We start from the raw sequence: 26,751 nt of genomic DNA on the forward strand, positions 1-26,751 counted from the left end.
TACCGCTTTTCCTCATTAGGGTTTCCGGGGAGCTGGAGCTTATCCCAGCTGACTTTACGCCCTCACTGGTCGCCAGTGAATCACAGCGGGCATATAGACAAACAGCTATTTACTCTTACATTCATGCATATGGACAATTTAGAGTTGTTAATGAACCTGAAATCCATGTTGTTGGGATTTTGGAGGAAGCTGGAGTACTTGGATAAAAAACACACAAGCACAGGGAGAACCTGGCAACTTCACACAGGAAGACCAGAGCTGAGATTGGAACCCCGAACCTCAGAACTATGAAGGAGAAGTGCTCACCACTACATCACTGTACCGCCTCTAATATAATTAAGCAATATCGCACCAGAGGAAGTGATGTTTTACTGTATATCACTGTAATATAGAAACAACAAATTATAAGGTCTTTATGTAATCAGTTTTTTGAAAAATGGAAAGGCAGTTGGTCCTGATGACATTCCTGTGGAGGTATGGAAGCATTTAGGAGACATGGCTGTTGAGGTTTTGACCAGCTTGTTTAACAGAATTCTAGCGGGTGAGAAGATACCTGAGGAATGGAGGAAAAAGTGTGCTGGTTCCCATTTTTAAGAACAAGGGTGATGTGCAGAGCTGTGGGAACTATAGAGGAATAAAGTTGATGAGCCACCCGATGAATTTATGGGAAAGAGTAGTGGAGGCAAGACTCAGGGCAAAGTGAGTATTTGCGAGCAACAGTATGGTTTCATGCCTAGAAAGAGTACTACAGATGCAGCATTTGTCTTGAGGGTGTTGATGAAAAAGTACAGAGAAGGTCAGAAGGAGCTACATTGTGTCTTTGTGGCTCTGGAGAAAACCTATGACAGAGAACCCAGAGGGGAACTGTGGTACTGCATGCGGAAGTCTGGAGTGGCAGAGAAGTATATTAAAATAATACAGGACATGTACGAGGGCAGCAGAACAGTGGTGAGGTGCGCTGTAGGTGTGACAGAGGAGTTTAAGGTGGAGTTGGGACTGCATCAGGGATCAGCCCTGAGCCCCTTCCTGTTTGAAGTGGTGATGGATAGGCTGACAGGTGAGGTTAGACGGGAATCCCTGTGGACCATGATGTTTGCAGATGACATTGTGATCTGCAGTGAAAGCAGGGAGCAGGTCGAGGAACAGTTAGAAAGATGGAGGCATGCACTGCAAAGGAGAGCAATGAAGATTAGCCGAAGTAAAACAGAATATATGTCCATGAATGAGAGAGGTGCAGGGGGAAGAGTGAGGCAACAGGGAGAAGAGATAGCAAGGGTGGAGGATTGTAAATACTTGGGGTCAACAGTCCAGAGCAATGGTCTGGTAAGGAAGTGAAGAAACGGGTCCAAGCAGGTTGGAACGGGTGGAGGAAGGTGTCAGGTGTGTTTTGTGACAGAAGAGTCTCTGCTCGGACGAAGGGCAACGTTTATAAGATAGTGGTGAGGCCAGCCATGATGTACGGATTAGAGACAGTGGCACTGAAGAGACAACAGGAAGCAGAGCTGGAGGTGGCAGAAATGAAGATGCTGAGGTTCGCTCTCGGAGTGACCAGGTTGGATAAAATTAAAAATGAGCTCATCAGAGGGACAGCCAGGGTTAGATGTTTTGGAGACAAAGTTAGAGAGAGCAGACTTCGATGGTTTGGAGAGAGAGTGAGTGTATTGGTAGAATCATGATGAGGATGGAGCTGCCATGAAAGAGAGTGATAGAGGAAAACCAAAGAGAAAATTGATGGATGTCTCAAGGGGAGTTGGTGTTATAGAGGAGGATACAGGAGATAGGCTTACATGGAAAAGGATGACACGCTGTGGCGACCCCTAACGGGACAAGCCGAAAGGAAAATAATTTAATCAGTTATTCGGCAACCTTAACACAAATAGCAGCTAACAGTGGCGCTAGCTGTGGAGTTAGCCGTTAGCGTGGAATACTAACTGGCCAAAGCCAAAATGAATCATGTTTTACTGTTTCACTTTCATGGGGAAAGTTGGGGGATTAGTCCACTTTACGTCAAGTTGCCTCAAGCTATTCCATTATTTTTGGGGGCGCTCCACAACGAGCAAAAGTTACAAAAGTAGTCCGGAAATGCAAAATGAAGTCAATTGACGCAACATTTTTGCACTCGTTAGCCACGTTTGCATACTGGCCGAGTGTCCCCTCCAGTTTGTACACTTAATGTGTCATTTAATCACATGAGCACTTGTGGAGGTTTGCGGTGAAATGTCTCCTGGCCTTCGTTCTCATCTGACAACAATTCATACTTTGAACAAAATGTCTGGAAAATATGTCTTTAAAAAAACACCGTAATGTTCGATAACCACTGACCATTGTTGTATGTCAAACTAATAATTCAAACACCTGTTCGGCAGAGTGATACTTAGTTAACAGTATTCGTGCTTTTGTACTGTATAACATCCATCCATCCATTTTCTGAGCCGCTTCTCCTCACTAGGGTCGCGGGCGTGCTGGAGCCTATCCCAGCTGTCATCGGGCAGGAGGCGGGGTACACCCTGAACTGGTTGCCAGCTAATCGCAGGGCAGATACAAACAAACAACCATTCGCACTCACAGTCACACCTACGGGCAATTTAGAGTCACCAATTAATGCATGTTTTTGGGATGTGGGAGGAAACCGGAGTTCCCGGAGAAAACCCACGCAGGCACGGGGAGATCATGCAAACTCCACACAGGCGGGGCCGGGGATTGAACCCGGGTCATCAGAACTGTGAGGCTGACGCTCTAACCAGTCACACACCGTGCCACTGTATAACATCACACATGAAATTACTGTTGTCCAATCAAATCAAACTGCTTGGTCATAACTGTTGTATAATTTCAATTTATAATGGACAATAATAAGATTAAATCAAAGTATTTTATATGGAGGTGTACAGCTCAACTGGACGCTTTTGCCTCATTTTTACTTTAATCCAAATGTGTTTAAAGTACTGTGATTGACTGGCCACCAAGTCAAGGATGTATCTCTCTTTCGCTCGAAGTTAGCTCCGATAAGCTCCATTTACCACCGACCCTAATGAGGAAAAGTGCTATAGAAAATGGATGGCTGGATTCAGAGTCATGATCCCTTTTGTAACTGGTATTAACTCAATTGGAAGACAACTTGTACAATATCAATAAGGCTTTAATGTAAATCCATGAGTCTTCGTTGCCGGCAGGCTGGTTGACTTTCATTTGCAAGATTTCAGATTGAATTCATTCCTCTCTAACAGTGTTAATGAAAACTAAGCATTATTGTGTTTCTTAAGTCAGAACTGTTGATACAAAAAAAGTTATTTTCAATTGACTCAAGGTCAAAACAAACCCATTTTGCACACCATGGTCTTTTCTGCATTTATTCACTCTCTGTGGCCTGTCAGCAGGATGTGCCATAATTCACAGACTTCATTTATGATTATGGGGTAGACCTGGGGACGAGAGCAAATTAATGATGCATTGTGAATGTGAATCTGCCAAATATAAATCCAACACAGAGTAGGCATTTTCCAGAAGTGTGCAACTGAAGTCGCTTTCTAGAGCTCACCCATTGACGGTGGTATTCCATGAAAAAACATCATGTCACCCTTGAAGTGGATTGAGAAGCTCCCACTTCCTTTTCTTGTTTATTTATCCTGCCAGATGGGAGTTTATGAAGATAATCTGATGTAAATACAAATACAAAATCTAGTCAGGCTGTATTTTCTTCCTTTGCCCTTGAATGGAAATACGTATATGCACATGAGCTGACATTTGAATGAAGATGTTACTGCAGTTTTGTTTTTAATTATAAGTTCATGAGTTTGTTTCCATTCGGGTCTGTTTTCATACAAGAGGAAATCTGATTCATTATATCCTAATTAAATCCATTGTGGTGTCAAATTTGTTGTGTCTAAACTAGTGTTTTGTTATGAATGCTAAACAGTCTGAAATGTAAGAGAACAATTCCAGCCCACTTTGATAATAAATCTTTGTTGTGCTCTGTTTTACTCTTAGGTCTCACGGTAGACTACGCGGCAAACAAACTATACTGGATTAGTTCGGCCAATAACACAATCAACAGGTGCAATCTGGACGGAAATGGGCTTGAGGTGCTGGAAACTCTGAAGAGGGTGCTTGCTAAAGGCACTGCTCTTGCTGTGATGGGTGAGTTTCTTGAATTTCTATATAAACATGGGAGTAGATATATTAAAAAGAACCATGCTGGCTGGAAAAGCCTAAACACGGAATACTTTTCTATTTTGTGTCTTGTTGAAGTGATTTTTGTGGATACCGCTTACCTTAAATCGACGGTGACTGTTGACTGTTTCCTATTCAGAAAATACTTTATTGTTGTGCTCACAAATGGGAGAGAGAAGGGAAGGTGACATAGAATAATGGCGTTGTAGCGACGTATTAGCAGGTACTGCCAACCAGCTGAATCATGTCTGCTAGTCGCCATCAATCAAAATTAATGTGGAGGAAATTGTTTGGAATGGGAGCGTGAACAACACTACAAAGTTTGTAAAGTGTAAAGTCACTGCGCCTTGACAGTACATTTGTCACAGATTAAAAACTTCAAGTCTTGGTCCATGCAGGTAGGACGTTTTATATTACGCCCAAATTTTAATCAAGTCATCAGTTTTTAGTGATCATATCCTGATTTGGCTTCATTCGCTTGGCCTGTGGAGACCTTTTTTTGTATGAATTGTCCATCCATCCATTTTCTCTTCCGCTTATCCTCACAAGGGTCGCGGGTGTGCTGGAGCCTATCCCAGCTATCTTCGGGCGAGAGCCAAGGTACACCCTGAACTGGTCGCCAGCCAATCGGAGGGCACATATAAACAAACAAGCATTTGCGCACACATTCACACCTAAGGGCAATTTAGAGTCCTCAATCAACCTACCACACATCTTTTTGGGATGTGGGAGGAAACCGGAGTGCCCGGAGAAAACCCACGCAGGCACGGGGAGAACATGTAACACAGGCGGGGCCGGGATTTGACAGCATAGTTTGAATTTGACATCATTACATTTAAGTAGGTAAGTACTCCAAAAGAAATGCGATAATGGCCTGAAACCATGAAAAGCTGGGTTTTTAGAACATCATCTTTCTGAAGTACATGTAAAAATGTCAAATTTGAATTTTAAAGTTACAGCAGCTGTGAATAGCGAAAACCTGTGTAATTGACACCACAGAAAAGGTTTATAATTGCCTATAGATGTCAAACGATAGGTGCAAACCATTACTTTTCTCTAAATGAAGGCCCTCAACTCGAACATAGTTTCTTGCCAACAAGATACCGCAGAATGTTGGCAAAGAAGTACTGTTGTCTAAATGAAGCTCCTCAACCAACTTCAATATGGTTCTCTGGCACCAAAATAACGCAAGATGTTGGCAAAGCAATACTTTTTCCCAATTGAAGCTCTTCAGCTCACTTCAACATAGTTCCTTGGCACCAAGATTCCAAAAGATGACGGCACAGCAATACTTTTGCCTAAATGAAGCTCCCCGCTCATGTCAACATAATTAGAAGCAAGATACCGCAAGATGTCTGCCAAGCAATACTTTTGTCTAAAATAAACCTCCTCAACTCACTTGTGTATTTCCTCAGCGCTAAGTTGGCACAAGATCACAGCAAAGCAATAGTTTTGTCTAAAGGAAGCCTTTCAACTAACTTTAACATAGTTCCTTGGCACCAAGATACTACAAAATGTTGGCAAAACAATACTTTTTAAAAAAAAAAAATTTTTATAAATGAAGCTCTTTAGCTCACGTCAACATAGTTCCTTGGCACCAAGATTAGGACACCGCAAGATGTCGGCTAAACAATACGTTTGTCTAACAGAAACTCCTCAGCTCACTTCAACATAGCTCTTTGACACCAAAATGCAGCAAGATGGCGAAGAAATCTGCAAACATGAATTTGTGAATGCCACACTACACTATGTCTGATTACTCCCAGTTGTCTGATTTTTATTGACATTTTTGTATTTTTGGTTTCCAGTGATGTAAAACTGCACTTCATCGGACTGACTGACTTCACATAATTTTCACCTGTCCTGAGTAAATAAGATAACCAAAATATTAAAATCAGCTCTTGGTATACTGTGGGCCAATCCTACACCATAGCAAACCACAATAGTTAACCTTGACAGCGTCGTTCACAACTGAGCATTATCCCGTCATTGTCTTTGTATAAAATGTACAGTAATTAGATTGTGGAGGTTAAGTTAATGCTGTAAATGGTGGTTGCATGTCTAGCTAATTATATCACTTCAAGATCTATAGACTAGAATAGACTAGGATAAATAAACAGGCCAGTCATCATTTAAGCAGATGTTCTTGTCTGTCCTGTCGTGATCAATTAGTTGGTTAAGGTTCAACCAATGTGGCCACGTGAGTAAACAAGGAGCGCTCGATTTTGATCAGTAAAATAATGTCCCTCACCCAGCAGGAGACAGAAGCAGACATAAAATCGCTGAACACAGTGAAATGAATTAGCCATTTTCCCTCAGATTGTCATGGGATAAAATCAATCAATTCATTTTTCTTCTACTGTATGTGCACGGTGTTAGATGGGAGAAGGTATTCACGTCAGTGTCGGAGGGTTGATACACTATACGTGGGTGTCCTATGGCTCCGTAGTAATTGGATTGGCTCGAGGGATAGGCGAGGACCTCTCTTTAGAAGGTAGGCCATTCATCAGCCTTGACTCGCCTGGAATCTAACAAGAGGTTGTTGCGGAAATTGAATATGATGTGCCACAAGTGAGCAATCACAACTAGCCACCGTGCCCCACGGCATCAAATTAACATAGAGAGCAAAGATAATCTAGGCCTTCGTGCCCTGCGGGGTCAAGTGTTCTGCAAACTTCATGTCGACTGTCACTTGCACTCACAGTAATTTTATTTTTGTTAACACACGACACTGGACCTGAAGCTATTACTTTAAGCGAGAACAATCCCGTGTGCGCGTGTGTGTGTGTGCGCTTGTGTGTGTATGCGAGTGTGTGTGTGTATGTGTACAGTATGTGTATGAGTGTTTTGGGATAAACCAATAGAAGTACGTCCTTGACGGGATTTATATTGTTGCTAAATGGTCTGCCATTATTACATTTTTAAACAATATAGTCTTGCCTTGAAAAGGTGGTTGCACATTTTTTTTAAACGGGTAATATCCAAAGGGAAGATGTATTCTTGAGGTGTTGGCATATCTAGCTAGCTAGTGGCTAATGCTGGCGCCCATATCAATTTTAAATAAAACTTCATGCAATACACTTTCTTCTCATGTTCATTTCTTGTAAGAATTATTGTTCAAGTACTTCAAAACAGGGAGTTACTTTTCAATCACCTGGTAGATCTTGTAGTTTCTTCCAGCTATTTGTGAGGGTTGCATATGCACTTTTACCCTTTTTGGTTTTAAATGAAAATGTATATCGGCGGTTGCTAATGGAACAGTTTAACATTAAGCAATATTTTTGAATGTTTAAAAATTAAAAAGAAATAATTAAACATAAACTCACTATTGTGCCATTACAGTGAATGTAGTTGTTATAATGTGCTTGTTCTCTTCAATGAGCTGGTCCCATCTTTAATAATAATAATAAAAAAAGAAACTCAATAGGTTTGTCTTTTAAGGCCAGCCGGGAAGATGTTTGAAGCTAAATTGCTCCTCGCGGTTGTAGGTGAGCATAGTAAAAACGGCAAAAAAAAGTCTGCTATGGCCGCTAATCTTGTAGTAGTAGTAGTAGGATGTTGGGAATCAAAGCAAAGTATTCAGTGCCACATTTTACGAAGAGTGGGCTTGGTGTGTGACACTCACTTGTGCAATAGTCAGTTGTAAGTAACATTATAATTGTTTTCAATTGTTTTATATTAGATTTTTATTTATGTACAGTACTTTTTTTCAGCTGAGGTTCTCTATAAATAAGCTTGAGTTGAGTTATACTCGTATTCTAAGTAGGACTGCTGATATTGTTTCTTTCTCAGCATTGTTTTTCTTGAAATTTGTATGCTCTTCTTTCATCTCATCATTTGGCCTTTTCTCCATGCCCGAAGAAGCCCTCCAAAGACATTTGTTTTTTTTTTACTCCTTCATGCTAACCTGTTGGCCTCCTTTTACAATGTATCACGTGACCGAGACAAGTGGATAGACATGGGCAGAGACAAGCAGATGATTTTCAAAATAAAACTTATTTCATAGTCTGATGATCAGTAAAATATTTTTGGTTCAGTCACTCTCTGTGGCTCTGTACCAAATGACTCATAGACCAGTACCTTGGGGACCGCTGATGTACATAAGCCTTTGGTGATGTGAAAACCTTTCCCCGTTGAAAATTTCCCCATTGTGGGACTAATGAAGGTTATCTTATTTCAGTGACAGTGGTTCATGGCTGCAAAAGTGCATCACGGGCTTAAGCACGGAGCTACTTTTTTTGGTCTCAAATTAGCTCAAGGATTATGTAAATATTACAGAGCTAAATAGAATGGGAGTCTAAACTTCATTCTAGGTTAAAGGCACCTGTGTGTGCCCCTTATAATTTCCACAAAAGCCAGTGAAGGATACTGCTGTACTCTGTTCTCTTGGTAATGCTGATGTAGCTATCTTGAATCTTGAACCAACATTTTTGCTGAAATCTGTCTCTCTCTGTTTTGGTTACAGGCAGTAAACTGTGGTGGGCAGATGATGACTCTGCACAGCTGGGAACTGTCAACAAGAGGGATGGCCGGAACTTGGTCAATCTGAGAAACAAGACTGGTGGGGTAGTTCACATGAAGGTGTATGACCGGGAAGGTCAGAAAGGTGAGCATGGTCGTTAGTCACATTTCCATTGAGTGTTTTGTTGTTTTTTTCTTCAAATTAATTTATTTGTCAGGGACCATGTACAGAATATATTAAACTCAAGATTAGAGAAGCTCTTTACCAGATTATAGCTCTGTAGCTAATTTTGAAAATGTTTTACTTTGATCAATAATGGTAAAGACATGATAAAAAAAAAGAAAATGTAATTTAGCAATTTCTTTATGTCACCTTGGTTTTTATATATGTCTTCCATGCTTAAAGTCATATTTTCAAAAACATGTTGATGATTGTACATTTTAGGCATTCATAGTCGAGGCAATCCTTATTGACAGAGCAAATGGCGGTGGCCCATTGAAATAGACTTCTTTTTATAACAACCAAAGTGCATAATGGCAAAGACATAAACACCTTAATAAAAATCCTGTGAGTTGACAACAAGTTTTGTTGGCGAAAAAGCCACCTTTTGTGTTATTACCAACTGTACCAAACTAGACTTTTTAAAAGTCTGTTTTAAGTGAAAATCAAAGTCTTGTGAATTTGACACACCACAGAGAAGTGTTTTTAACAACCCTGTCAAATTTGAATGGTTAAAAAAATCGGCAAGTACATAATTTGAGACTTCTAAATCCCACTACAGGTTTGAGTCGCAAAAATCTGCCACTCTTTGACAAACAGGCATTCTATAGCAGCCACGCCAGTGCGAAGTCCTGGACCACACAATAGCTGTCACGTCAGATTTCCCCCCCCCCCTTGCTCTTCCGCTTTTTCCCCGTGACGTGCGCGCACACATGGCCAACAACGAGGCGCTCTGAAGCGGCTGCAAAAGCAGACTATCCGAAGGGAAGATGCATTTTGGGGTGTATGTATATTTAGCGAGCTCGCCCTATACCTCTATATCCACAATTGAGTATGACATACATTAGCTCTCTCTTTGCCCGCCTTCAGAAATTATCTTCAAATCTATAATGTATTTAGAAACAAATCCCAGAATTCACTTTAAGCGGTCTTTAAACAAAAGTATCAACACAAAGAAAGGACACTCAGCGCTCGCAGGATTATTATAATAGTTGTGCTGGTCTTTGTTAACTTTCAGGAAGAAACCTTTGTCAAATAAACAACGGCGGATGTTCGCAGCTCTGTTTTCCGACTTCTGAGAGCACCCGCAGCTGCTCTTGCACTGTCGGATACAACCTCAGGAGCGATCGCATGTCCTGTGAGGGTATGCTTCCTTATTACAAGCAAACACAAACTATAACTTACACATTATTGCTTTTTGGAATTTGTTATGCATACATTCTCCATTATGCGTGGTTTTCATTGTGTTTTTTTTTTTCATTATTGTACCTCTTTATTTTTCCCAAAGGTATGGATTCATTTCTGATGTATTCCATCCATGAGGGTATAAGAGGGATATCTCTGGACCCAAATGACAATACTGAAGCCCTCATGCCTATCACAGGGACACTTTTTGCTGTGGGGGTGGACTTTCATGCAGGTAAGATACTTGCAGATGATACATTTGTGCAATTTGTGATACTTTTTTTTCTATGTACAAATTACATAACATTTACATAGACAGTAACATTTTGGACACATTTATACAAACGGTAAATGAACAGAACGATTCGAGGGTGCGATCTTTTACATTTGTGTCTGTGTTATACAACAGAGAAGAATCTCTAACAAGATGTAATCATGTAGTTGTAATTTAATTTGTGGAATTTGCATTGATTGCTTGATTGTCTGTGACTAATTGCGATTGCTTACAATTAATCTGTTTTTGTTTGAGTAGTAACTTGAAGGAATATTTAAAGTGATTAATGTTGTCATCAACATTGAAGCTGACAAGTATTTCATACCCAAGAGAATGTTTGATGATCCAAGTAGTCACATCTTAGTTATATATGCACCATTTTTTTTAATAAGTTCCGCATTAGGCGCTTGTAAATTAATTCCGAATCATGAAACCAAATGTATGGATCTAAGGTGGAACATTCCTTTGTGCTCCACGTCTGAAATTATATTTGCATCCAATATCTTGTAATCTTTTTCATTTTGAATGGTGGTTAAATGGCTTTGTTTTTATAAAACAAGCTTATTTTGCTTGCCTTTATTACCTCCGACCTCATGTGCCTTAAAATAAACAGGTCAAGGGAGGGGTCTTGGTTATATTTACATTGAAGCTTTTGAATAATGGTCTACGGGCTCACGAGAGGGCAGCTTTGATGGCGTTATCACATGATGTTACAAGCAACATGGGTATGAATAACAGTGAGCCTTTGAAACAATTCCATCCATCCATTTTCCATACTGCTTCTCCTCACTAGGGTCGTGGGCTTGCTGGCAATTCCCCAGATATTGCATAAAGGAACCGCAGCGTGCATTGTAAAGCGAGAAGCAAATAGTGCATACTGTAATTTGTTACATCCCAGCTTCCCTCTATGTCTGCACGATAAAAATAAAAGATTCATCGCAAAGACAGGCGATATAGCCTGGTTGCACTTCCATGTACGTAATAGAATCTAAATGATGCATGATGACGAAAGTGGTTCAAAGGATATTACATGAACTGAAAACGCGGACTGCATCTCCAGAAAGGGTTCACATAATGTATTATACTGTGTGTTCCTGTGTCATTCACAACAATAAGACAGATGCTGAGTGGAATAAAAGCATGGCAGTTATCTCCAAATGCAATCTATTGAAGAGAAAGTAACAGAATTGCGCTTGTTCTCGAGCAATATTCTGTACCATCGTGATAGGTTTTTGAATTATCTTGTCTAATGATTTTCTCCTCTACAAAACTACAACTGCTGTTCATTTCTACTAAGCATGGAAATAGTATTGTCTTTTTCACTATAGACATGATTTTATGAGCGATGAATTGTCGGCAGTTTTCAGGCCTGTGGATCACAGCCCTACATCAGCTGAGTGCAGACGTGCGTGTTGTCTCTTCCAGACCCGCCTGCAAGCTAGTAACCATGTTGTAATGGAAATTCAAATCCCTGCATACTGCGGTGGCACACGCAGTTGAACAGAGATGAGCCGAGCCAGCATATTTCTATAGAAAAGCGGCTTAAGATGTTCCATGAACTTCTCTTTCAGATGGCGTCACTGAGCTCTTAATATGACTGACTCGAGAAATAATGTGAAATCCTGACATGACCACAAGCTTTTTAAAATGTCGGGATAAGTCACGTTCTGGACACCATTAGAGACTTAGCATAAAGTAGCTTGTCAACTAGTCCTTTTTTTTTTGCAAACGTAAACACGAAAATCAATGAGACGGCAAGACGATAGCAAAAACGACAAAAATGGCAGAATCCTCGCATCTCCCCCCCCCCCCCCCCCCCCCCCCAAAAACGGCATCTTTCTTGAGTTGACAAACGCTGCATCGTTGATGTTGAAATGATACCTTAAATTGCTATCATCACCAACATCAACACAACACCAACCCAAAGTCATGTACAATCTCTAATGTAATATAGTTAATATAATGTAATTAATTCCGCTGACATTAATAAAGCCGCCAACATAAAAGTCTATGCTCCTACCTACACCCCCCAAACAGACAAAAAGCTTTTAAAACTTCCCAAAAGCAAACGACTGTGGTTATATCATCTTCCCAAAATCATTTTCAAACATTTCAGAGCCGTTAATGATTCAATAAATAATACAACCAGCCGAATAAGCAGTGTAATAGGTGGAAATTAATCTGCACGCACTTACCTTTGTGGTCGACCATTTGCTTCAGCACCGAAGGATTACAGTGATCCATTTTTAACAAACTAGTTAAAAATTGTTGTTGTTAAAGTGCTCTACTAATAAAGTTGAGTTGAGAGAGAATATCTTACTCAAAACTGTTTTAACTTATTGTCAAAAAAAAAACAAAAAAACATCCAGACTTTAAATCTTGAGGTGACATAATGCAACACAGTTACACAGTGTAATGGAGGCGGATTTTTACGACATTACGACTCATCTCAGACTGTTTGTGTCGAAGAAAATAGATTTGTTCTCATGCTAGTTTCAACACTTTAAATTGGTTAATAATGCTTAAAAATAACAAAAGACGTGGGGACAGACCAATAGAATTGATTTGTCAAAAAAATAAAATAAAAAATTGACCTTATTTAGACATACAAAGTTTCTGCCCAACAGCGACAAAATATATTGCGTGAATCCTGCTTCTTTGCTTATGCAATATGGATGCAAAAGCAAAAAGAGTCAACAATTATTTTACCAATGCCACGTTTTGCATCACAAAGTTTCTACTGCCCTTTAGAGTTTGCTTGACAACTACTAACTTACTATGCACCTGCTGTGCATGTAGTGTGTCTGCATTTCCACCATCACACTTTATTGTCCCGCACAACATTTCGGGAAATGGGCCATGCCGTAATGAAATGTGTTTTCACGAGCTGCATTGTTTGAGGGCACAAATACGTTTGAGGCAATTGCATCCATCATCCCATCTTGCTGTGTCATTAACTCCTTTCACAGAGAATGACACTGTATACTGGACAGACATGGGCCTGAACAGAATATCCCGGGCCAAACGCGATCAGACCTGGAGGGAAGACATCGTTACTTCCGGCATTAGCAGGGTGGAAGGCATTGCTGTAGACTGGATGGCTGGTCAGTGTTATGACTCTGGGCTATGAATGCTGTTTATCAAATGAGTTGGACGACTCATTTTGTTGCTTTTAGATGGATGTCTTTGTTTGTATTTGAACAGCAAAAGACAGAATAAACCTGAATGACGTAACCATTTCCTTCTCTTTACATAGGGAACCTTTACTGGACAGACCATGGTTTTAATCTTATAGAAATATCTCGTTTGAATGGCGCGTACCGCTCGGTGGTCATATCAGAAGGACTGGATCAGCCCAGAGGCATCGCTGTCCACCCTCAGAAGGGGTAGGTATTGTTTTGTTTATGTCCACCCTATCTTTACGATATGGGATATAGTCACTGGGATTATTATTTTGTGATGGTGTTATGACAACCATTTTATTGTGAAGCCATGTTTGATAAGTTGCTGGATCTGCTATCGGTACAAAAAAGAATGTTGTTCTGGAAAAAATGACTGGTAGAGAATACCTGAAACAAATACTTGTAGATAAAGTTAATTTTGCAGTTTATTATCTTTGCAAAGAGGTCTGACATTTCAACAAAGAGACATGAAGCATCTCAAAGGTCTGGCTAAGACGGGGCTTGAATTTTATACCCTCCTACATGCAAATGAGCTGATCAATACACAGACTTACAGACACAAGGGTCAAAGAAAGAAAGAAAGAAAGAGTTCTTCTCAAAGGGAAATGCATGCAGTCGGCATCATAACTCCTCCACCTTTCGCTAATGTTCTTGAGCAGCCACATTTTTTATGGGTAAGTAGTACAGTAACTGGTCCAAAGAAGTATGTTTAAGTGATACATCTCGAGATTGAGACAAGGTTTGTATGTTGGAAGTTACGGAGAGTCACTGCATGGGCCTGTGCACTTAGGGTGCTTTTTTTTCTACATCAAATAATCTGTGGCGGCACGGTGGGCGACTGGTTAGAGCGTCAGCCTCACAGTTCTGAGGACCCTGGTTCAATCCCCGGCCCAGCCTGCGTGGAGTTTGCATGTTCTCCCCGTACCTGTGTGGGTTTTCTCCGGGCACTCCGGTTTTCCTCCCACATCCCAAAAACATGCATTAATTGGAGACTCTAAATTGCCCGTAGGCATGACTGTGAGTGCGAATGGTTGTTTGTTTCTATGTGCCCTGCGATTGGCTGGCAACCAGTTCAGGGTGTACCCCGCCTCCTGCCCGATGACAGCTGGGATAGGCTCCAGCACGCCCGCGACCCTAGTGAGGAGAAGCGGCTCGGAAAATGGATGGATGGATGGAAATAATCTGTAACCCATTTTTTTTAAAGTAATGTAAGATTAGTTTAAAATTATATTATATTATATTATCCATCACCCATTCATACATACATTTTGCATACCGCTGATCCTCAATAGGTGGCGTGCTGTCTTCTGACTCTGGGCGAGAGGCGGAGTACACCCTGAACTGGTCACCAGCCAATCGCAGGGCACATATAAACAAACAACCATTCGCACTCATATTCACACCTATGGGTGTGGCATATCAAGATGCTGATTAGACAGCATGATTATTGCACAGGTGTGCCTTAGGCGGGCCACAATAAAAGGCCACTGAAATGTGTCTGGGGGGGCATCAGAAAACCAGTCAGTATCTGCTGTGACCACCATTTGCCTCACGCAGTGCAACACATCTCCTTTGCATAGATTTGATCAGGTTGTTGTTTGTGACCTGTGGAATGTTGGTTCACTCCTCTTCAATGGCTGTGCGAAGTTGCTGGATATAGGCTGGAGCTCAAGTCGGTTATGATGACGAACTGCAGGCAGATCGAGACCCCGATGAGGACGACGAGCATGCAGATGAGCTTCCCTGAGATGGTTTCTGACAGTTTGTGCAGAAATTCTTTGGTTATGCAAAACGATTGTTGCAGCAACTGTCCGGGTGGCTGGTCTCAGACGATATTGGAGGTGAACATGCTGGATGTGGAGGTCGTGGGCTGGTGTGGTTACACGTGGTCTGCGGTTGTGAGGCCGGTGGGATGTACTGCCATATTGTCTGAAACGCCTTTGGAGACGGCTTATGGCAGAGAAATGAACATTCAATTCACAGGCAACAGCTCTTGTGGACATTCCCGCAGTCAGCATGCCAATTGCACGCTCCCTCAGAACTTGCAACATCTTTATTATTGTGCTGTGTGATAAAACTGCACATATCAGAGTGGCCTTTTATTGTGGCCACCTGTGCAATAATCATGCTGTCTAATCAGCATCTGTGTTGTGTTTATATTTTTGTTCAGTGTATTTTCACACATGAAATTCAGGATACCATGGCACATCATGTGGCAGTCCAAGCGACTTTGCGTTTGTGCTTGTGTACAGTTTTGTATGTTAAGGGCTTTGCTAAATGGCACACTGGCTCAGCTCAGGAAGCACACCAAAATATCTGCACAGCAACCAGTCCAATGTATCTTTGTTACTATGCTTGCCAGGTATCTCTTCTGGACTGAGTGGAGCCAGAACCCATGTATTGGCCGCTCCCGCTTGGATGGTTCAGACCAAGTCACCTTGGTCAACTCAGGCATTATGTGGCCCAATGGGATTTCTATAGACTATGAGGTAAAGTTCATTGATCCTACTTACAGCCTCCTCAGGCTCAATTCCATGCAACACCCCTCTTTCTGTAGTGACCTCATCCTTTTATGACACAGATATGTCTATGGCGATTGTGTCTAATATGCATTTTAAAATTGCCTCTCAGGAAAATACATTATACTGGTGTGACGCCCGTACAGATAAGATTGAGAGGATCAACCTTGAGACAGGTGAGAGCCGGGAGATAGTACTGTCTTCGGCCAATGTAGACCTGTTCTCGGTGGCTGTGTTTGGGCCTTACATCTACTGGGCTGACAGGTAATCTACTATTTTTCTTAAAGGTACTACACATGGGCTTTTCCTACAAAGTCTGCAAAACTAACCTGATATTGACTCACAGCATTAAAGCTTTTGTGGAAATGTAAGGGGCTAAGGATGTCCTGATCAAGAGTGTAGCCTTTTAATAACGGTTATCTCCAAATCATGAGCCTGATACTTTTGTTTACATTGCAGCAGAAGATTGCAGTATTGATTCAGTATGACTGAATGTTATGTGTATGTTATCGCCTACGAGAGTGTAAAACAAGCCACTGACAGTTCAAATAGTGTACTCTATCTTACCTTGCTTGTTATGTGGCGTAGTACAAATATATTTCTTTATAAAATATAGTTAATTGTTAATAAGATGTTAGTCAGACCTGACGAATTATGCCCACCACGCACCGAGGAACCGGGCCGAATGTGACTGAAGTGGACGAGCACACAAAGCGATTGAGCGATTGTGATGGAAAAACTGCGTACTTCGGCATCTGTACTTCTATTGAGTTTTGAGGCTCCAATTACAATATACTGTACGGTATTACGAGGAGGAGGATGGCCACATAATAAGATACAGTTATGCCTTGAGATACAAGTGACTAGATTTAAGAGTTTTTCGAGAAACGAAACATCGTTTAGCTGATATTTGACTTACCAGCAACATCATGAGATAAACGCACTGTATGGCAGCACTGAACTCAACTTAAACACACAGTAAAACAAATAAAGACTTTAAGCTGTTTAATGTGATTCCCAGTTTACCACCGGAGACAAATTCCTTGTGTTTTTGATATACTTGGCAAAAAAAGATGATTCTGATTCTGATTCAAACTACTGTAATTTCTCATGTATAATGCACATTTCCCCCCCCCCAAAAAAATTGTCAAAAGTCAATAGTGCGCATTATACATAGGTATAAGGTAAAATGGAAAGAACTTTCACGTTTTATAAATTTATGCCGCCATCTAGAGGTTATGAAAAAGCTGTACACTTTCATTCCAATATGCCACCGCCACCTAGAGGTTATGAAAAAGTTGTACACTTTCATTCTAATATGCCACCACCACCTAGCGATCATGAAAAAGGTGTAGCCTACACTTTCATTCCAAAATGACAGGGGTACGTATGACTGCATATGTACAGTTGTGCTCATAGGTTTACATACCCTGGCAGAATATGAAATAAAAATAAAAATATTGTTTTGTTTTTTTTTAAATATGACTGATAACTGAACAACAACCATCATTAATTTCTTTATGGTTATGTTTTGTTTAATGATAATGCTTTTCTGAAATTCTTGACAGTTTAATTTGAATACCATTAAAATAAAATAAAATGTGTTCCACCTGTCCCTTCATGTTTTCTTGAAAGAATTGTACCCATCTTACAAATTCTGCCTGGTTAATCAAGCATATGAGCACAACTGTGTGTTTTCTCATTTACTAAATAAAAGTAGGGCTGTGAATTTCAAAATAAGAGCAAGTAAATTTAAAAAAAGTATTATGTGCTCAAACAAAGTGCTTAAGAATAATTCTTTGAAAAAAAAAAAAAAATACAGATAATCGTTTTGATCATATGGGTAGAAGCAAAATCATGCATTGTAAATATGCATTATACATAGGTAGAAGGGTTTTCCAGAATTTTGAGGTCAACTTTGGGGTGCGTATTATACATGGGTGCGCATTATACACAAGAAATGAAGGTAATCATGAATTAAAGAGAATTTCATGTGTCTTTAAAACAACCACATAGCTGTGCCTTGATAAAGTCAGTTTACCAAAACAGCATAGACGAGCTAACGAATAACATCGGTGCCGCGGTGTTATAACACATGCAACACATGTTGACAGAAGATATAACAAGACTCACAGCTCACTGACGATACAATTTTTAATTGCAGCAAAACTAGTGGCCAACGGTCAGCCACTCATGAAAGTAGTTGCCAAACCCCCACACATTGCATGACACTTCAGTCTGGTTCGGGCCTGTCGGTCAGTGTATGGCAGGCATTAGAATACATTCTTTTGTTCACGTACAAATACATTTTGTATAGCATTGTAGATCAAGTTAGTGAGCTTTCATTCAATGGCTGGAACTCGCCTGACATGTCTCCAGGTTTGGAGATGAAAAAATAGAAGTAGTTTGGAAAATGGCAAAAAAATATCATCAGGGGTCAGTCTCCCACATCCATTACAGCCAACTACAGAATTGTGAGGAGGTTTTATTTGCTCTCTGAAGAAATGTCCAGTTATTATAAACCTGCCGCCATGGAAGCTTCCTTGCTTATCTCTTCGGCAATGGCCATTGTTTACAGGCTTCCAGTCTCTTCTCGCTCTCTTGACATCAATACCCCATTTGTAGCCTCATCCTCAAAGGACACTGATGTGTCGTCATTTGGTTGTCCTGAAGGCCATCATTTTGAGGCTTGGTAAAATTGATTTTTGAATTTACATGCCAGTATTGTCTCGAATTCAGCTGCTCCATAAGGTTAGTCTGTCTGCAGTGACAGCTGAGTGGCTCTTGTGAAAATTGTGGGATTTATTATGCTCTTCTCCTCAACTATTCCTAATATATGTTCAAATGGTATGGTGACTATATCACCTTTTACTTTGGTGCTATGATCTTTCTTTCTATATAATTTCATCATGATCCTGCAGTGGGAAAAAAAAAATCAATAAAAAGCCAGAATGCAGCTTTCAAAATATATCTCCTTCATGGAAAGTAAAATCAGTTTTTCACCCCCTGACTCTGTGCTCCAGGGCCTTTTCGAATGGTTCAATCCGACGAGGCTTGAAGACTGACAGCGGTGAGGCCGTGACAATGAGGAGTGGCCTCGGGGTCAATTTGAAGGGTGTGACAGTCTTCACTAGAGGCAGAGAGAAAGGTTGAGGATTCTACTCCACTCATGTATTGATTCACAAATTGACTGCCCCATATAATTGTTTTTCAGAGGTCGTTTGAAAATACCCCGTACTGAAAATATCTAGCTGTGCATCATATTTAAATTTTCTTCCTTCGATGGTTTATCTCGTAGGTTCGAACCCATGTGCCAGGAACAATGCTGGTTGTCGACAGCTTTGCTTTCACGTTGGGAGCGGACGTCGAACCTGTTCCTGTGCCCACGGCCGCTTATCAGAGAATGGCTTTTCCTGCGAACGGTATGAAGGTTATCTGCTCTACTCTGAGAGGACGACTCTGAAAAGCATTCACCTCTCGGATGAGAATGACCTCAACTCACCGGTCCAGCCTTTTGAAAACCCTGCTCTTTTCAAGAATGTCATAGCCTTGGCCTTTGACTACAGTCAGAATACAGTTGGCACCAATCGCATCTTTTTCAGTGATGTTCACTTTGGAAACATCCAGATGATCAATGACAACTGGAAAGGAAGCTCTATTATTGCAGAAAGTAAGTGTAATTCATATTTGGTGTTCATGTTTTTGGCTGATCATGAAGAACATTTTAAAACAATATTTGAACAGTGTTTAATACTATATTGCCATTCTAATTTGAATCACACCAAAACCAAAGCGCTGATGATTACAAATATGTTGAAGCTATCAATCTGTTCAAATTAGTACAGATATCAATTTGGATCTGGTTACACAAAATTTACCAATCCGTCCTTCCATTTTCTATACTGTTTATCTGGTTGAGAGTTGCGAGGAGCTGGAGCCTATCCCAGCTGACTTCAGGTGGAAGGCATACTGCACCTTGGATTGGTCACCAGTCAATAGAAACAGACGACCATTCACGCTCACATTGTCACTGAGTAGGAATTGAATGCACGCTGCCTGCATCAATGTCAGGCGAGTGAGTGTACCTCTACACCAACAGAGACTAACATATGTATAAAGAGTCACTGTCGGGTGGAAATCTCATATGTTGAAATATGGTCAAATTCATATTTTTTTAACAAATCGATACCAACGGTCGTTCCCCACGTCATCTCTTATTGTTACACATACAGTATAAGTGTTGAAAATATCTTGAGAATCTATTAACCTTATGGACAAAAAGTGTCTGAGAAGTGTTGTAAAACTGCCTTTTTTGACTCCGCGGGAGCCATCCAGCAATTTGTTGCCACAAGATTGATAGTCTGGATTTTTTTTAAGAGAATAGCGAGTGAAAGTAGACAGGTTAGATACGGTCAAGTAAATCTATTTTGTTAACGTATCGCAGTAATACTTCGGTGCAGAAAGAAGTGCATCACCCACAAAGGTAAGTGCATACCGATTCATTTTTTTGCATATTACACTGCGTAGTCGGCGGCACGGTGGCCGACTGGTTAGAGCATCAGCCTCACATTTCTGAGGACCCGGGTTCAATCCCCGGCCCCGCCTGTGTGGAGTTTGCATGTTCTCCCCGTGCCTGCGTGGGTTTTCTCCGGGCACTCCGGTTTCCTCCCACATCCCAAAAACATGCATGAATTGGAGACTCTAAATTACCCATAGGCATGACTGTGAGTGCGAATGGTTGTTTGTTCCTATGTGCCCTGCAATTGGCTGGCAACCAGTTCAGGGTGTACCCCGCCTCCTGCCCGATGACAGCTGGGATAGGCTCCAGCACGCCCGCAACCCTAGTGAGGAGAAGCGGCTCAGAAAATGGATGGATGGATGGATACACTGCGTAGTCAGCATTGTAACTCAAGCAAGATGGAGTTTTTGAAAAACAGTAATTTTGGTGGTGCAAGGATTCTGCCCGACAGCGTCAATATGCTTTCGATGTTGTCATCCAAAAGCCAAATCTCCCTAATTTTTTGCGAATAGTGTATGTCAGCACTGTCGTAACCCATAAAAAGCATTTTCTTAGTAAGGGTGTGGCAATGAAAAATGTGCTCGACCAATGAGTGATCAGCAGGGGAATGCAACCATTTGTCATCATTGCAATGTGATGTAAAAAAAAATTACAAAAACATGCGAACCTACTGTACATAGTTGTGATATTCCTTCAAATATAGAACTGCTAAAGTCATTTTAATATTACATTTATGATGCTGAACTCTATAGGTTTATTGGCATGCTGGTTGACTTTGCGAGAGAGTTCAGTGTTGATGAGAACACGGCTAGAGTCAAAAAAAGCGGCGAAAATCTCTTCCGCTCAGTCTGGATCCTCTCCAATTCTACGACGTTTCCCCTGGGAACAAAGCTCAGCATTGTCCAAATCTACACGTCCAACCTATTCACACGCACACGCTCACATAGTGTACACAGAGTGTTGCTGATCCCCTTCTTCACACAACCTCAACTCAGCTGATGCTGCTTTATCAGCCAATTAAATGGACGTTAGCGCCTCATTTTTGAAGCATTGCGTCATAAGAAGTTCACACACCTTGGTGATACTTATATAGAATCTGTTTACATAATAGTAATTATTAATAATTAGTACATAATAAATTTCATTAGACATACTGTAATTCCAGTTACAGATATCTACAATGTCATTTTGCCTCGTTAAAACTTAATGTGAGGTATCTGTAAAGAGACAAAATGGTACCTTGAATTGACGTGAATTAAAGATATCTTGAACTGGAATTATGACTAATCCAAGTATTATTTATTTTTTTAGATATCTCAAAGTGGAATTAGAGAGTAATTCACATAGTAAATAGCTCCAACTGAATTACTGAATTCTAGGTCTTTGTAATGACAAACCCCATAAACATATGGCAAGCCTTCTTAACATTTCACAGGTAGGCTGGATATGTGTTGCGGATATCTGAAATGTAGTGTTGCCTAGTCAAAAAGAACAGTTAAGATACTGTCTGTTACTACATTCTTCCTAACCATCAGTAGCATTTCAGATATATGCAACGTCATTTTGCCTACTACAAATGACGTCACTTTTGCCATTCAGGTGCATATAGATTATAGATATCTACAATTCATTTTCAGATATCTGCTATGTGAATTACGGATATCTGTGATGGGATGAATGCCAAATGCACATGAATGCCAAAAATCACATTCCGATATCTGCAGTGCCAATTGCAGATAGGAAGAATGTAGTTACAGATAGCTGAAATGATCTTTTTGAGTAAGCACAACCGAATTGCAGACATCTGCAACACTCAGTCTAGGTGTTACATGTTAAAAGTGCTTGCCGTATCATCAACCATTATTACAAATCATTTGTTCAGATTGAAGATGCCATGTACAGTATTGTACTGACACTAAGTAATTGAACATCAAAGCAGTTTGGATGCTTCATGCCTTCACATTTGCTTCCTGTTAGGGAGAGAAAATTACAAAATCTATTATCTTATTTTGTAAATGTTTTATATTGGAATTAATTAATTTGTCCTGAGGGAGTACCGGTCAAACAAGTGAAATTATGATAAAGGTTTATCATTAAAGAGAAAACTACTTTTACTGGCCCCATTTAGCGGTTCTTCCCCCCTCTGGGCTTACTGTTAGAATAACCACCGACTTTTATATTTTGTAAATATAAAGGAAAGCCACCATTTGTCTCAGGAAGTTCTGTTTACATCCCACCATTAACGGAAGGTGCAGATGTTAATCATCCATATTTCCCAAATTAATCTCCATGTCCCCCAATAATTAATCCTTCAACCCACCAACAATTTGTGTCAAACTCGGCCAGATGGCTTTTATTGCAAACTATTAATTAGCAATCAGCTGACTCAGTATGTGCCTTAGAGATTTTGGGTTTGTGGGTTCCTTGGTGAGAATGTACGTGCAAACCTTTTAGTAACTGCCATGTTGTTTTGCAATAAGACACATTTTGTTCTGATGTAACGCAAATGTTATGTGAATCCAAGGACCTAAATTTAGAGCCTTTACTTTTGTTTATCATCCGCAATGTTACTGTTGTAGACAGAAGACCCACATTAAAGTAGCTAGCTAATCCCTTGGCCTTTCTCATGTTCCTGATAATGAATGGAATTCTGTTTTTATAACAACAAACACGTTCCACTGGATGAAATAAGTACAGTCAACACGCTTCCTAGCTCAACGTGGATAAGAATATTTAGTATTGTTCAAAAAACGAAATTTGACAGCTAAAGTTTCAGAGGCTATATTGACTCTTGTAGGAACAATTATTGCACTACGTTTGTAACTGTAAGTCCGTACGCATAGTAAAATAATGATTTATCTTTCTGCTTATAATGTTTCTGTGGTGGACACACCAACAAAGGCTATGTTTTAATAATGCTTGCAACATTAAGAAATCAACATACTTGCAATATCCGTCTAATTAGGACAGAGTCCAGCAGTTTTAAACGTTTTACAGACAAAGCTGTTGTTGTGGTTGGAATTTTGACTGGTCCAAGGTTACAGTTGTTGTTGTTAGTGGTGGTGTTGCTTTTGTGTTTTCCCCTATTTTTTTCTTTTCACCTGAAACAGTTCCTTAGTTTTTTGTCCCACATAAACGACAAAACCTCTGCAGGAAACCATGGGGAATAGGAGGTTTACGGAATGTTCAGATTTTCTGTACACAGGAATACTAAATGGGAGGTAGAATCCTTGTAATTCCCATGGTGACCCCAGATTGCCTCGTTTAGTTGTCTGTAATGATGTATTTACAAAATCCCTGGATTTGTTTTTAAATTTTGCTCGCCCCGCAAGCTTTTTTTTTTTTCTAATTTCCTTTTTTTACTTATTGTTTAATTCCCAACTGCATAATGCATGAATCTTAATTCTAAAAATTTGACACTCAATGTGTGTCTGTGAAGGTGAACATTTTGGTTCTTGCTTTGCAGCGCTATGCCCTCTACTGCAACTGTAGTTTCTTTTGAATTCCTTAGCTGTTTCATTTATGTTTAGAATGTAGGATGTAATGTAAATATGATCTGATCACAAGTGTCACTTGAAATGTGGAGACACTCAAGACGTTTGGGAACTAGCAACTCGATATAATCAGAAACGTCACAAAGCATTATGCTTACTATGTTTACTCAGTATATATTATTATAAATTTAACCATTCAAAGGTTTGGGATTTAAGGATAGTTGGAAAACAGTATGGTCCACTAGAACGTATTTCCTCTTTGGACACATTTTTGCACAACCTGGTCGAAAATATGTTTGATAGTGAGTGAGAGTCATCACATTGCCAAATAGTTGTCCATCCAGCATGCTGAGACATGGTGTTACTTTGCACTAGTCACAAAGTCATCCAAACGCAAATGGAGTCGGCCATCTGTTGCAAACAAAGTCAGTATTTTGAACTCAAGTCTTGTGACCTGAAATTGAGACAGCCTTGTAATTACCCGATGCACAAGGGTGCTATTTTCATCCATCTGTCTGTGTAAAAAGTAGCATTTGAACACACTGACTACTTAATGGAATGGTGATGGATTGAAGGATGGAAGCTAAATGTCTCCGCCGTCCACTGAACCACCATTATGGAGCTCCTATGGGTAGGAGATTTTTCAGATGTTCTGTCTAATGTGTCAGCTTCTTTCCCAATGGAGAGATGCACTTCAATATTTGGTGTTTGTTTATCCAGTTTCTATAATGGTTGTCCTAATTAGGGCTGCAAGTGAGTTGGGGGTGTGTGTGCGGATGGGGTGGGCAGCAAGTGGGGTACACCCTGGACAGGTCACCATGCCATTACAGGCATATAGACAAACCACAATTCACCATCACATATACAACTACCGACAATTTAGAGTCTTCAATTAATCTAACGTGCATCTTTTTTTGTTGTTTTTTTTAATGTGGGAGGAAACACATAGTACATAGAGAAAAACCACTGAAATAAGGGTAGAATGTGTAGAACTGAGAGGCAGACGTGCTCACTGTCCTTCCCCCCCCCCCCCCCCCCCCCCCCCCCCATATACTACAAAACACCACAGAATACAACAGAGGCCGCACAGGCCTAAAAACAATTGTATACGAAAGGAAGGGAAAGAATGCTAATCAATCGTCATCTTTCTCATGCCTATACATAACTACATGTTTGAGACATGAAATATATCCTCTTAAAGCCTCCGGTGGCTGAAATACATCCCACTGGGTCGTCGCGCGGCTTTTCCATGCTGCAACTACGAAGAGGTCTAAAGCGAACACGCCCGCGCGAAGCCCATATGTTGGCTGTCAAGGACTTTTTGAAAAAATTGTTCCCTTCTCCTTGCTCTTACACTCACGAGCGACAACAAGGCGCTGTAAAGCGGCCATGCCAGCACATTATCCAAAAGGAAGATATATTTTTGGGGTGTAGGCATAGCTAGCTACCAACCTAACTGCATGTAGCCGTGTTTTAGCCACGCCCAAAAAGTCAGGAAAACTGAAATGGTGAAAAAGTGTTTAAACAATACAATTGAGTACTACATAATTCTCAGTCTTTGCATGTTTTCAGTATTTATCTTCAAATATACAATGTATTTATGACGAAATCTCGGAATACACTTAATGTGATCTTTAAGGAGCAAGATATCTAAATATAGACATAATCAGTTGAGTGGCAAAAGTGTTGCTACTGCCTAAAACTTGACATGATACATGCACTGCCCTTTGCGTTGTGTTGATAGATGGTAGATCCATGCAAAAACTTTGTGCTATTAGTAGTCAGTCATATTTATTTATTTTGGGGGGGAAACGAATAGCTTTTTTTGTTCTTTACAGGCGTGGGTTCGGTTGAGGGCCTGGCCTACCACCGAGCTTGGGACATGCTGTATTGGACCAGCTCCACGACCTCCACAATCACCAGACAAACCATTGAGCAGAGAGGAGTTGGTGTTCTTAGCCGGGAGGCTGTAGTTACTCTTTCGGAGGAAGATCACCCACACGCCTTGGCCCTGGATGAGTGTCAAAAGTCAGTTGTGCTTCTTTTGTCCAAATCAAATTTAACTGCATGTTTCATCTGCTCCACTCACTAATACAGTCCACGAGGTATGTCAGAAATGTTCCAGGACTGGTGTTACATAAAATATATTTGAAACTCAAACTACAATACCGTAATGCATTGAGATATGAGTCTAATTCATTCAGTGACCACGTTCGTATTTCAAAACACTCAGATCTCAAATAATTTTTCCCCATTGAAATCAATGGAAATGAAACTACAACGTAATTTGTTTCAGCCCCACAAAAAGAAAAAAAAAGTTATTATTTTATTGTTTTTTTTCACAAGAAAAATTGCTCTCAATGACATTGTATTGTATAAGAAGACACAGTAATAGCATTTGTTCTCCACATAACTTAAAACCCAGAAAATGAGAGCATGAAATGCAACTTGGCAGTTGGCAAACCAGCTTGCACATTACTGCCACCAACTGACATTGTCCTTCCACTGCAGGGAAACCAATGTGAATTGATGGTGGTCAAATGTTTGCTGCAGGGGTCTGAAATGCACTCTAATCTCCAATTTTTGAAAAAAAAATAAATAAATCGGCCTCGAAAAACTCATAAGGCTTGGCACTCGTATCTCAAGGCACCATTGTATATATTTAGTGACACCAATCCTGGAACTTGTCTGACACCTTGTTTATGATATATTCAGTAATTACCGTAT

At 40.4% G+C, this 26,751-nt stretch overlaps 1 protein-coding gene and 1 long non-coding RNA gene across 12 annotated transcripts in view; one reads left to right on the top strand and one right to left on the bottom strand.

Annotated features, from left to right (window-relative positions):
* LOC133486744 (uncharacterized) overlaps positions 1-12,698 on the bottom strand; it is a 49,727-nt gene extending 37,029 nt beyond the window's left edge. For both annotated transcript variants that reach the window (XR_009791113.1, XR_009791112.1), the window contains exon 1: positions 12,506-12,698. This is a non-coding gene — a long non-coding RNA (uncharacterized LOC133486744). The remainder of the gene's footprint in view (positions 1-12,505) is intronic.
* Positions 1-26,751, top strand: part of lrp1bb (low density lipoprotein receptor-related protein 1Bb) — a 351,513-nt gene that overhangs the window by 227,950 nt on the left and 96,812 nt on the right. For all 10 annotated transcript variants that reach the window (XM_061792342.1, XM_061792345.1, XM_061792351.1 and 7 more), the window contains 11 exons: positions 3,988-4,137; positions 8,636-8,776; positions 9,870-9,995; positions 10,140-10,271; positions 13,280-13,414; positions 13,567-13,696; positions 15,855-15,981; positions 16,124-16,275; positions 19,035-19,159; positions 19,310-19,681; positions 25,863-26,052. In XM_061792342.1, the coding sequence (XP_061648326.1) occupies positions 3,988-4,137; positions 8,636-8,776; positions 9,870-9,995; positions 10,140-10,271; positions 13,280-13,414; positions 13,567-13,696; positions 15,855-15,981; positions 16,124-16,275; positions 19,035-19,159; positions 19,310-19,681; positions 25,863-26,052 (1,780 nt within the window). The remainder of the gene's footprint in view (positions 1-3,987; positions 4,138-8,635; positions 8,777-9,869; positions 9,996-10,139; positions 10,272-13,279; positions 13,415-13,566; positions 13,697-15,854; positions 15,982-16,123; positions 16,276-19,034; positions 19,160-19,309; positions 19,682-25,862; positions 26,053-26,751) is intronic.

The sequence above is a fragment of the Phyllopteryx taeniolatus genome, chromosome 12 (genome assembly GCF_024500385.1).
Source record: "Phyllopteryx taeniolatus isolate TA_2022b chromosome 12, UOR_Ptae_1.2, whole genome shotgun sequence".
In the NCBI taxonomy this organism is placed as follows: domain Eukaryota; kingdom Metazoa; phylum Chordata; class Actinopteri; order Syngnathiformes; family Syngnathidae; genus Phyllopteryx; species Phyllopteryx taeniolatus.